The following is a 13,097-nucleotide window of genomic DNA, read 5'->3' as shown; positions in this document are numbered from 1 at the left end:
AATTTGCTTAAGGCCATAATGTGATAATATTATAGTTTTATATAATATATTTTAAAAATATATATACCAAATTTTTAACATTTATTATGTTACATAATATATATATATATTATTATATGTGGTAAACTTTCTAATAAATATTTGTTACATATTACATAACAAAAAATCTTGACCAGCTAGCAAGATTCAATACAAAAACAAAGATGACATTTGCCATGACATGATGTTTAAAATAATAAAAGAAAAGGTGAAATGAAAAAGTAAGTGATAGAGAAAAAAACAAGAAAGAAAAGAATAATAAATAAAATAACGGCCCTGAAGAAAATAAATAGCCGCCATGGCAAATTCAGTGATTCTTTGACTTAGTTATGTAATGCATTACGTCACACTCACAAAAATATTCCAGCTGCTCGTGACTCTCCCATTCAGTACAAGTCACTTGCCGACCACGGAACGTTGCCCTTTTCCGTTCTGATTGAAAACAAGGCGTGCCGAGCGAGAGCGCCAAATTTAAACCATTAATAGGAGTCTTCAAATTCGATTTGGCTCGATACGTGATCCAAATTTAAGGTATATTTATTATTTTGTCCAACTTAGATGTATCATTTTTGTTTTGTGCTATTTTTTGAATCGGGTTGGAATTATATTTTGAATTATTCGGTCTGGTCTAAAATTATTTTTTATAATAAAAATATATATTTTAAAATAAAATTAATAATATTATATTATATTTTTATATTTTAATTAATTTTTTTATATTATACAGTATTATTTTTATTTTAAAATAATTTATTTTTATATTGATATAACATTTGTTAAAAGAGGGAGAGCATTTTCGTATTAATTTTTTTATATTATACAAATAGAACAGAAATTTCAAAAAAAAAAATCTAGCGATAAACATTTTTATTAAAATCTGGTCAGTACTTAATAAAAAAAAAAAGAGTAATTTTACATTAATAATAACTAATGAATGATTACAAATTACAAAATTTACTAACTCCTAGCACACCTATTCTCAAAATTATTCATAGTCAAAATTGAGAATACCTAGCATCCAGTTAAAACAAATTGAAAGAGCACCCATGAAAAAAGAGAGAATCACATCCATTTTTCAAATAGGTTCTCAACGAACTAATTCAGAAGAGGTTTAGGCATCCCATTGACATAGAAGCAAATGACAAAACCTCATACTCTCAGCACCACCTGAATGCTTTCGAAAACCGCATAGTCCTAGAAGATGCCTTTTACGCTCTATAGAGAGAAGATTCTCATGAGACACTAAAAAAATTTATCATAGTCTGATTTAACTCTCTCTCCCTTTCTTAAAGTGCATCTTCACTTTTTAAGGTTTCTTTAAGTGATATTTAAACAATTTCACTACTAAAATAAGTTTGTCAAAAACTTTTTACTTATATCGAATTGTACTAGAACGAATTATAAGAGACTGAGAGACTATTTAGATCGTTTCAATGTAAAGTGTACCCAGATCGACACTCCCAATACCAGACAGTTGTCATGGCCTTTGTTAACGGGCTAAAAGACTACATTGCTTTTTTGAAGAGCCTCACTATGCGTTTTTTGTGTTCCATGTTCGAGTTCCAGAAAGGCACCAACAACTACCTACAACAGGAGGAAAGGCAAAAAGCAGCGAAAAGCAGACTGAAATCGCCGAGGAGCCAAAAGTAAGATCAATGCCATGGAGCCACTTTCTTCACATCGTTGAATGTATTGCTAGCTCAGATATAGAGCAAACTATGTCGTATGAAGCGCATCCCAAATTTTCGGTTCAAGACAAAAAGTTTTACTGCAAATATTACAAAGCTTACGAACATGACATAGAAGATTGCAAGGATGCTCAATAATATGGACTAAAGAATGAAAAATTCCAAGAATACATGGCAAAAAAGAAGTGATTCGTGAGAAAGAAGAAAAACACTAAGCACAAACAAGTTTTAATATAATTTTGAGAAGTATTTAGTATAAATACTTTTTAAAATTTTTTTACTAAATCAAGTTTTAGTGAGTTTAAATGAAAAATCGATAGTAAGTTAATTATGAAAATGAGAGTTGTGGTTCATTTAAATAAAAAATATTTTAGAAAAAATAGAATTACATAAAAATGATGTGGCAATTTTTTGTTAAAGTGACAATATTCATATTAAGTGTTCTCGTATGGATACCTTTAAGAGAACTCGGCTCCTGGTGAGTATGCCAAACTATGGCTTTCAACACTGAACTTGTGAGCTCTGGGAGTCCGAACTTGTAACACGCTTGTGGGGAGAGTGAGCAAAGATGGGGGAGTGTATCTGCAAAAGGCATTCCGATGCTTAGGTTAGTACTGTGAATCTTGTATATCCCTTTAAGATAGAATATCATACCTTTATAGGTGAGGTGGAGATGGTCGGTTACATTCTGTTGATCATCTGAAATGAAGAGCAATTGTTAGGTTTTAATAAGAGATAATGTCTTAGTCGAACATTTATGTTTCAAGATATAGTCCGTTTAGTTTGTTTGTAATGTATAACGCCGAGTTATAACGTATAAGGGCCAAGTTATAGTGCATAACGACGAGTTATATCATCGGATTTGTAACGGCCGTATCACTAAGGCTTGATTTAGTAAAATTTTTTGAAGAAGTGCTTCTTCTTTTTAAAAGTACAAGTACTTTGTTTTGCATTAAGTAAATAAAAAAAACTCATGTATTTGTGTTTGCAACTTTTAAAAGTTAGGAGTATTTTTAAAAATACCTAAGAGAAAACTTTTAAAAATTGATTTGCACTTATCAAAATTAAAAAATCTATTATAATCTTATACATTAATTAATATCTAAATTTAATTCTTACATTCACATCTATTATAGTATTTTTAAATTTTAAAAATTATTTTATCAAATATACTTATTGTTATTTGTATTTATTAAAAATTATTTTTAATTCAATTTATCAAACATAAACGATATAATTTTTAAAAAATTAACTTTTAAAAATTAATTTTTGTAAACTACTTTTAAAAAATAAAAATTTTATCAAAATAAACATATATATTGTTGAAGGTGTGTGAGGGAAGAGGCAAGTAAGTTCAGATTCAGAGCCAATAAAGAGAATTTTCATTATGACTTCTCTCAAGAAATGTTTTCAGTAACTCATACAGTAACAAACTACATATGTATATATACTACGCTAACCTGCACTAACCAAACTAGGGAGAACTAACTAAGGCTAACTCATTATAAATACAACAAACAGCAGTATATATGTAGTATATATGTTATATCAGGTAATACCCTCCCTCAAGCTGGGAGGGTTGGACACAAAAATGTCCAACAACCCAAGCTTGCTACACAATGTGTTGAACGGTCCTGGTGCCAGAGGCTTAGTCATGATGTCTGCCACTTGTTCATGTGTAGAAATTGGTAAAAGATGAATTAAGCCTTCTTGCAATTTATCCCTCAAAATGTGACAATCAACCTCAATATGCTTTGTACGCTCGTGAAATACTGGGTTAGTAGCAATATAAATGGCAGATTTACTATCACAGTACAAATTTACAGGTTTACCAAGAGGTGCTCCTAAGTCTTTCAACACATAACTAAGCCATTGAGCTTCTCTAGTGGCCAGTGCAAGAGCCCGATACTCTGCCTCAGAGGAAGAAGCTGCGACAGTTACTTGCTTCTTTCTCTTCCAAGTGACAAGGGAGGAACTCACATAGAAGCAATAGGCTGAAACTGATCGTCGCGAGTCAGGGTATCCAGCCCAGTCAGAATCAGAAAATCCAGTGATAGATAGATCGGAATTGGCCGAGAAGAACAGCCATGCTGCCAAAGAGTTCTTTATGTACCTGAGGATCCTATGTGCCGCTTGCAAGTGATTAGTTGTGGGACAATCCAAGAATTGGCTGAGCTTGCCAATTGCAAAGCTTATATCCGGCCTTGTATTTGAGAGATACAACAATTTCCCAATGATTTTCCTATAATCGGAGGAATCAGGCAGACTATCTCCATCATCCTTGCTCAATTTCGCCCCATAGTCCATGGGAGTGAAGGCAGGCTTACAATGCTCAAAGCCAGTGTCCCGCAAGAGATCTAGAACATATTTTCGCTGATATAAAGTTATGCCTTTTGAAGACCTAGCAACCTCTAAGTCAAGGAAGAACTTGAGATCACCTATGTCCTTAATCCGAAATCTGTTATGCAAAGTCTGTTTCACCCTTTCAATTTCAAACAAATCGTCCCCTGCCAACACTAAATCGTCAACATAAACCAAAATGACTGTAAAGCCAGTACTTTGGGATTTAGTAAACATGCTGTAATCAGATTTACACTGATTATGTCCTAACTCTAGCAGAACAGATTTTAGTTTGAAGTTCCATTGTCTACTAGCTTGTTTAAGCCCATATAGAGACTTTTCAAGCTTGCAAACCTGACCCGGAGCTATCGCAAGACCTTCGGGGGGTTTCATGTACACTTCCTCATCAAGCTCACCATGCAGAAAGGCAGTATTAACATCAATTTGCTTCAAATGCCATTCCTTGACAGCAGCCAGTGCCAAAATAACCCGCAGTGTTTCTAGCTTGATAACGGGACTAAACGTGTCTTTATAGTCAATTCCGGGGACTTGAGTGAACCCCTTTGCCATGAGACGAGCCTTGTGTCGCTCAACACTACCATCAGGGTGATATTTGACCTTAAAGATCCACTTACAACCAATCGCCTTCTTACCATTCAGAAGGAAAGTCAATGTCCAGGTTTTGTTCTCATTCAGAGCATCCAATTCAGCTCGGATGGCCTCTCTCCAACAAGGTTCAAGTATGGCATCTTCATAGCATTTAGGCTCAATGTTCAAGATAGCTAATGAGTATGCACTATGCATGGGTGAAAGAGATTTGTATGATAAAAACTTTGAGATGTGATATCGTTGATTGGAAGAAGTTTCTCTGTTGTGATTATTAGTAATATTCATGCATTTATAATCCTTTAAGTATGCTGGTGGTTTACTAATGCGTGATGATCTTCTCGGTGTGGGGTGAGAAGATGGTGATACATTGTGATGTTGAATGTTTGAGTGAGTGGATTGTGCATATAATGCTGGACTCGAGGATTCAATATCTGTGGGCTGTGTGGCAGTGTGTATGTGTGGTGTAGGTTGACTAGTGTGGAGTGGATTAGAAGCAGGGGTGTGCAGATCGGTTATGTGGTGGTCAAACAAATCATAATCATGCATCACGTGGGGTATATTATGTTGCTGAAAAGCTGGTTCTTGGGGAGAATCAATAGACAACTGAGATGAAGCAATATATGAAAAATGATTTTCATAGAATTTGACATCTCGAGACACAAAAATTTCTTTTGAAATCAGATCAAGAAGCACATAACCTTTGGTACCCTCCCTGAAACCGAGGTGAACACATTTTCTTGAATGAGTGTCCAATTTTGTTCTGCTATTCTTGATCGTGCTTGCATATGCTAAACAACCAAATACTTTAAGGTGAGAGATATGGGGGAGTGATTTATGCAGTACTTCAAACAGAGATTTTTCATGTAAACGAGGTGTGAGAATTCAGTTTATCAAATAGACTGCGTGGATCACTCCAAAACTCCAATAACACTTAGGTATTTGGGCGTGGAACATAATGGCCCTTGCCACAGCCAAAATGTGTTGATGCTTTCGTTCAACAACACCATTTTGCTGTGGCGTCTCAATACATGACCTTTGGTGCAAAATTCCAAATGAAGCATAAAAGGTTGGCATTAAAAATTCAGGACCATTGTCAGTTCGAAAAATTCACTACCATGTGTCATATTGCCAAAATTTGAATGTCTGAGGTAGTTTCAAGGCTGAGGAACTGTCTCTTTTGTTGAGTAAGCTTGGAGAGCACCACATTCAGACTCGGCAACTTGTCCAAGAGCATGATCTGAGACCGCACATTAGAATATTGCTCATTCAATCCTCTCAAAAACTTCACAATTCTGTCTTCCTCCCTTTGACTTCTAATTACTCCTAGATCACATTGACACGTGATGCCACATTCACATGATGGTATTTGCCGAAAATTGTCAATTTCTTCCCAAATTGTTTTGAGTTTCGTGTAGTAGGATGTCACATCCAATTCGCCTTGTCTTAATGTGTATAGTTCTTCATATAGTTCACCAACACGGTACCTATCCCCTTGATAATTGCGTTGCTTCAGATCAAGCCACAAATCACTAGCAAGATTGTTCCATGTTACACTTTGACGAATATCTGGACTAAGTGAAAGATTTATCCAGCCAATTACATAAGTATTACACCTTTCCCATATTTCAAACAATGGATCTGTGCTCTCTGGTTTTGTGATGCTTCCATCAACGAATTTTATTTTGTTCTTTGATTTGAGTGCTCTCCACATTTCTCTACTCCATGTACTATAGTTCTGACCAGTAAGAACAACAGTAGTTATGGGGATACCTGAGTTTTCTGATGGGTGAAGAAAATAGGCATTTGTTGGATCTTGAACTGGATTACTGGTTTTCGCGATGTGCGCTTGAATCGCTGATATCTGACTCAGAAATGATGCTATCTGATGCATATCCATGGTTCTTGGACCACCTGTCGAGCCTCCCAAACTTGAATCTGCCATTTCCGGCACAACTTCAATGAATTTCAGTGATGAGAATTCAGACCTTCTTCTCTTGATCTCGTTGATCGGAGTTGTTACCTCACTCTTTGATGAACATACGAGGAGACAAACACACTCTCATCAAACACTGTCGTGAGAGTCCAAGAGAAGAGAAGAAAAGAAATTTAGAAGAGGAAGAGATAAATCTGAGAAATCGAATTGAGAGGAGAGAAATTAGGTCCGAGAAATTAGAAATTGGAAAAAAAATTATTGATGTGAGAATACGAACGATTATGGTGAATCGAGAAATTAGGTCAAAGACGATGTCGAAGTGAGAAGTGAAAGAACTATTGAATGGAGAAATTGAAACAGGAGATTAAAAGGGAATGGATTCATTATCAATTTTCTAGTCACAAAGACCATAAATCAAGTTGTTCCCTCTTCAACCATGGCTTCCACGCTCACCGTACCATGTTGAAGGTGTGTGAGGGAAGAGACAAGTAAATTCAGATTCAGAGCCAATGAAGAGAATTTTCATTATGACTTCTCTCAAAAAATGTTTTCAGTAACTCATACAATAACAAACTACATATATATATATATATACTACGCTAACCTGCACTAACCAAACTAGGGAGAACTAACTAAGGCTAACTCATTATAAATACAACAAACAACAGTATATATGTAATATATATGTTATATCAGGTAATATATATGGTGATAGTATCTATTAGTGTCTCTATTGGTGCCCATCTTATTAGCGCCACACTTCTCTACTAACATGTATGGCATTTTTTTTCTCTCCCCAAACCAAACTTGCATTTGCCCTTTCCTTTTTTGTTTTTTTTTTCAAATAAATATTTCTTCCATTTTTGCTTACTATAACTTTAATTAAAACCAAAATATTTATAAATTAATCAATAAAATTGCAATTTGATGTAAGTGCGGAACTGCGGACAAAACGCTAATCAATAATGTATTATTATTTTTTTCTTATTCCTTCCTAAAAATAACAAAGAAAACATAGTTAATTAGTTGTTTTTTATCAGTTTTTCTTATTCCCAAAATATTTGCCCTTTTCTTTTTTATTATTTTTTAATTAAATCTCTATACTATTTTTAATAAAAAAAGATATTAAACCAAAAATCTCTCACTTAGTACAAAATATTTTTACTATTAAACTAGGATTATCAATTAATAATTTCATACTTTTTGTTTATATAAAAAATAATTTTATTTTAGTGATATATAAATACAACGTTATATTACAATATTATATTTGTGTTTATATTATTAATTTAAACTAAAACTTTTATGTAGAATTGAATATTTGATGGTTATGTTGTTTATGAGATAATTGTGTTGTTCGTTGAATGATTGTGTTTTGTATTGAATTTTAAATTTGCATACTTATTAGGTATTATAATAATATTGCATATTTTTGAAACAGACCTGCTATACATACAAGTATTTTTGGCTTACAAGTATTACAAGTTGGGCCAAGCAAAAAAAAAACTACTCTCACCCACTCGAGCGTGATAACACGCGTATCACTCAACTGTTTCCAAAGCGCACTCTCACTTACCATTATGAAAAACTCTTCTTTTTCTTCCTCGATCAAAACCACAACCGTCGAGATTCAAACCACATTCGAAATCTCTCAACAAACTATGAAAATTGCCGCCAACACTAGAGAAAATCAACAAGAAAACTTCACAATCTCCATAAAAAAACACCAAAAAAATGAAGAAACATTATTCAAGGTACTGTTTCACTAATCTTGGAGGTTTTTCACTTTTCTCTTCCTGATTTCGAATGCGAAACACTATATCACCATATTTTGCAGTTATTAAGTAGATTCATTATGTGTTCTTGGTTTAAAGTAGATATTACTATACTCGTCAAACTGTTCAAGTCGGTGATGATTGTTGCTTGTTGTTTAAAATATTTTACGTACTCTTTCGTGAATGGTTTAACGTATTTTTTTATCTGTTTTTGTGAATGTTTGTATGTTTGGAAGTGAGTTTGTATAAATATAAATTTTTGACTGTATTTTAAGTAAACTCATATATGAGTGTATGTATATGGCTGAAATTTGGGTGTATATCAATCGAATTCGATTGTCACTGGTGCTTCTAGTGTTATTTTATACATGTTTGGTTGACTTAAATATCATTTTAAACTCATAAAGATGTATGTGACAGCTATTTGAGTATATATCACGCGTATTCGAGTGTAAGTGGTGCTTAGCTTGTAGTATCATTGATGCATGTTTGGTTGACTTGAATATCATTTTGAACTCATATATTGTCATGTAATCCAAAAAATAATAAAGGTGTATGTGGCTGGTATTATTTGGGTGTATTTGACTAGTATTTGGGTGTGTGTGACTGGTATTTGGGTGTATATCAATCGAATTCAAATGTAACTGGTAAGGTTATTATCTATTAACAATAATTTTTAAATATAGCTTATTTAAATGATCTTCGTTTGCTTTGTTTACAGTAAACCAAAGATTTAAGATGCTCCATAAGACTTTTGCATGAAAAGTTCGAAAACATGAGTGAAGTGAAGAAGGCCATCATCTGGGAATTAGGATTTGAGGGTTTGATGCATATCCCTCCGATGAATGTGCCACATAAACTCTTGAAGGAGTTGGCACATTCCTTTAATTTGTCAAAAAGCAAATTGGACACCCGACACGGTGCATTGAGAATTAAACCCAAAAAATAGGAGCTACCCTTAGCTTGAATGCATCAGGTAACTGATTATAGAAAACCTCTATACTTGTATTCTTTGTAATGTATTCTTCTGATCTCATGTGATCAAAAAATAAATTGAGTTGTATATGACTGGTATTTAGGTGTATTTCAAAAAATTTGGAGTATAATTGGTGATCTTTTGTGCTGTTTCTATAGGGAATCTATTTCTCAAGAAAATTAAGGGCTATCTGAGGAGAATAAAAAATTTTTTAGAAGGTTCCAAGAAAAAATATTGAAGAACCCGACTGACGAAATGATGAATATTGGCATTGACAATGATCAAGATTGCCTGATGTTCAAGAGGATTTTCATCCTCTATATTCAAATGGCGTTCTTGTTGTCGACTACCATTAACAAAATATCTCCTGCCCACATGGCTCCAATTTTTTAACTAGACAACATAACAGCGTGAAACTGGGGTGGCCATGTCCTCAATTTCATCATCAAGGGCATAAGCAATTACCACTTGAAAAAGAAAAAATCCATTGATGGCTGCCTCTATGTTTTTATGATTGTCTATTTTCATGAAACAAAACACAAAGACAAGAAAGTAGATGCAATCCCTAGACCACCCGGGTGATGCATTGGGATAGGGAGGCACTAGTTCAGAGGATCAGAGTTGAAATTGACGGTCATATGGTAACTGACCAGAATACTTTCTTAAATTTGGATGTATTTAATTTATGTAGATGGTATAAACTAACGTTTTACTTCTTTCAGGATATCGTCAAGAGGGTGGAACTCAAAAAGAAATTGAAGAAAATGAAAGAAGAAGAAAAGAAAGAAAAAAAAAAGAAAAAGACAAAAAAGAAGAAGCAAAGTTCATCGAAGAGTGATTCATAAGAGAGTGACTTTGCTATTGTCCGAGCCTGAACAAGACTCAGAGGGACTAACAGAAACAAGAAAATAACCCACCAGAATAACTACAAAGTAAGTAATATTTTTGGGTTTATTTTATCATTTTTAGGGTATATTTTGCTAATGATTGTTTGCTGTCCAGAATGGTATCCGAAAAGAGGAAGAAGATTGCGGAGGATTCTTCTTCGAAAAGTGAAAGCAAATCCAATAATGAGTAAAATTCTGAAATTGTCATTGCATTGCTTTCTTTTCCTGTTTATATCAAAATTTTATGTATTAACAGAGTGTTTCTCATTTATTATCAAAAGTGAAGAATCGGAACCAATTATAAAATAAAAATCAAAGAAAAAAGTTCAGCCTCCACCAAAAAAGTATGCATTGCTTTTGGGATTATTTTATCGTCAATTTTATATTTGTCTGATTAACAGTTCATTGATTTCCAGGACGCAATCCAGAAAAAGAAAGCACGTTGTTGAGGATTCGTCTTCCGAAAACAATAATAAATCCTTTGATTTGTAAGATATGTTGTAAAGCTAACTTACTCTTTATCATAAAAAATTTTATTTGTTAACTTATTCTCTTGCATATACTGTCAGAACTGATATCAATACTGAAAAAATAGAATAAATTTTTAGAGAATCCAAAAAAAAAAAACAAATAAGAAGGCTGCATAGGGGTATGTCTTACAAACACACATGGATCAAAGCAACGTAAACAAACCTAATAATAACATGTAATTTCTATTTCTATTGTCATTTGCTTAATTTTTGTGTTACCATCTTCTACTTCTTCTGATTCTGTATATATTTTTTTTAGAAGAAAAAATCTTTTAGTATTTTATTCAAAAGTACAACCTTGTAAACGCATAACACGAGAGTCTTTTTTATTAACAAAAGCAAGCACATTTTCTTTATATCTTTACATGTCTCACTAGGGTTGGCAACATTCAATTAGCACAATTAAACAGCCATTTGTTTTTATCAAAATATAAAAGCAAGTCACATGTCCCATATATGTTATCTTCAGTCACATTGTCAACTTTTGTTCAGCAAAATGCTTAAGGCAAATAAACCATTGATTTAGAAAAATTAAGATGAAGAAAAAGGCCACTAAGGCACTAACCCATTTTTTATTGTCTAAACAATTAGAGTTCTTTAAGAGATTACAGTATTGTACAATGATAATAGTGTCTCACCTGTACACATCCAGAGTATTAGAAGAAACACACCCTATCTCTCCAAGTTCTATAATTTAGCAATAACAAATTTATTGTACTTAGAAATCATAAATTTCAGCTTAAATATTGGATCATTAAACAGTGCAAACGACCATACAAATACTTACATGATTTAAGAATGAACGAGTAGAAAACATTTATAATAGCAGTTTATGTGCCAAAATATTAATTTAGCCAACAAAATAATTATATTAGTTTTTTTTTCTTTTTTGCTTTCTCCTGCTATTACTAGTAGTGCAAAGGTATATTCTGTGATATATTCCCAATTGAGGAATATTGCAGCAAAAGTTAAAATAATCTTATAAGTGGATGACAATACTTTTGAATAACCCGTAAATTAAAGAAGGAAATTTGGACATCACTTTTCTCTTTTTTTCTTTCCTCTCTTTCTTAAAACAAAACTGAAACCTATCATTGAGCTTAAAGCATCTCATCATCATTCTCATGTTATATACTAATATTATTGAAGTCTTCTCAGATGATAGGAGTGCGTACCTCTTTGTCGCATACCAAATGATAGAAAACAACAACCACAAAATGTTGGACACAATAATTTAAGCTTCATTATTGAACACAATTGAGAATTTGAGACATATCAATTACCTTGATACTACGATATTATTAATATTAATTAGTGAGAAAAATAAAAATAAAATATAAAATTCATGCGGATCTCAAGGAGAGTAACTTGATAGCAACATAGCTAGGGGTAGTAAAATAAAGGATAATCAATCATGTATATAAAATAATCTTTCTAATATTACGTGTTTGTCCTAAATAGTTTTAATTTAGAATAATTTACTTTAACAAAATAATTCACCAACAAAATTATACAGATGTCTTAATTCTATTTTAGTTATAAGTATGTCATATTTTAATTTATGTAAATCAAATAAGTTAAGCTCAATTTGCCAGTTTATGAATCTTTTAAAATTAATTTATGCTAAAAAAGTCGAAACATATAGAGATGACAACATTTTTAAACTGAGTACCCATCCTGTTTTTACTTGATCGGGACTGATAATTATTTAACCTGGTATGAGGCGAGTTTCGGCGGGGACATGATCTTAGGCGAAGGCGGTGGGATTAAGTTTAGGTAATACATATATAATTTTAATATATAATATATATAATTATATATAAAATAATTAGTTAATTAAATGATTAATAATATTGTAGTATTTTAAATTTTTTATTTTATGCATGTGATGATAGTTATATATAAATTTTAAAATTTATTTTTATTTGTTAAATTTTAATAAGGTTAAGACTCGGAACGAATATCCATTGGATTAGTTTGTTTATCAGTTTAAATGAATGAATTTGCCTATAAAATTCAGTCTATTTAAATTTCAAGATAAACAAGTTAAGCCCAATTAACCTGCAAAAAATGACGAGTAAAACGGGCTATTATGCAAACAAAATTCACAACCTGTTTATTTTTATTTTTACATTTAAAAAAAGTGCTAATATTTTTCTCAACCTAATCCAAAAATTTGACCGGACAATAAAAATATTGTTTATTTAAGGTTTTTTGTCTAAAAATAATTTTTTTTTTATCAAAATAATTTTTAAAAATTAATATAAGAAAGTAAATGGGTCAATCCATCTTTTTTTTGGTAGTTATGTGTCAATCCATT

At 32.4% G+C, this 13,097-nt stretch overlaps 1 protein-coding gene across 1 annotated transcript; it reads right to left on the bottom strand.

The window, feature by feature from the left end:
• Positions 1-5,796: 5,796 nt before the first annotated feature.
• On the bottom strand, positions 5,797-6,618 carry LOC107645609 (uncharacterized). Its single transcript, XM_016349681.1, has one exon. The coding sequence runs from the start codon at positions 6,616-6,618 to the stop codon at positions 5,797-5,799; it is 822 nt and encodes a 273-aa protein (XP_016205167.1).
• Positions 6,619-13,097: the final 6,479 nt, after the last annotated feature.

The sequence above is a fragment of the Arachis ipaensis genome, chromosome B1 (assembly GCF_059453495.1).
Source record: "Arachis ipaensis isolate K30076 ecotype BB chromosome B1, ASM5945349v1, whole genome shotgun sequence".
In the NCBI taxonomy this organism is placed as follows: domain Eukaryota; kingdom Viridiplantae; phylum Streptophyta; class Magnoliopsida; order Fabales; family Fabaceae; genus Arachis; species Arachis ipaensis.
This window is presented reverse-complemented; position numbering and strand designations above follow the sequence as displayed.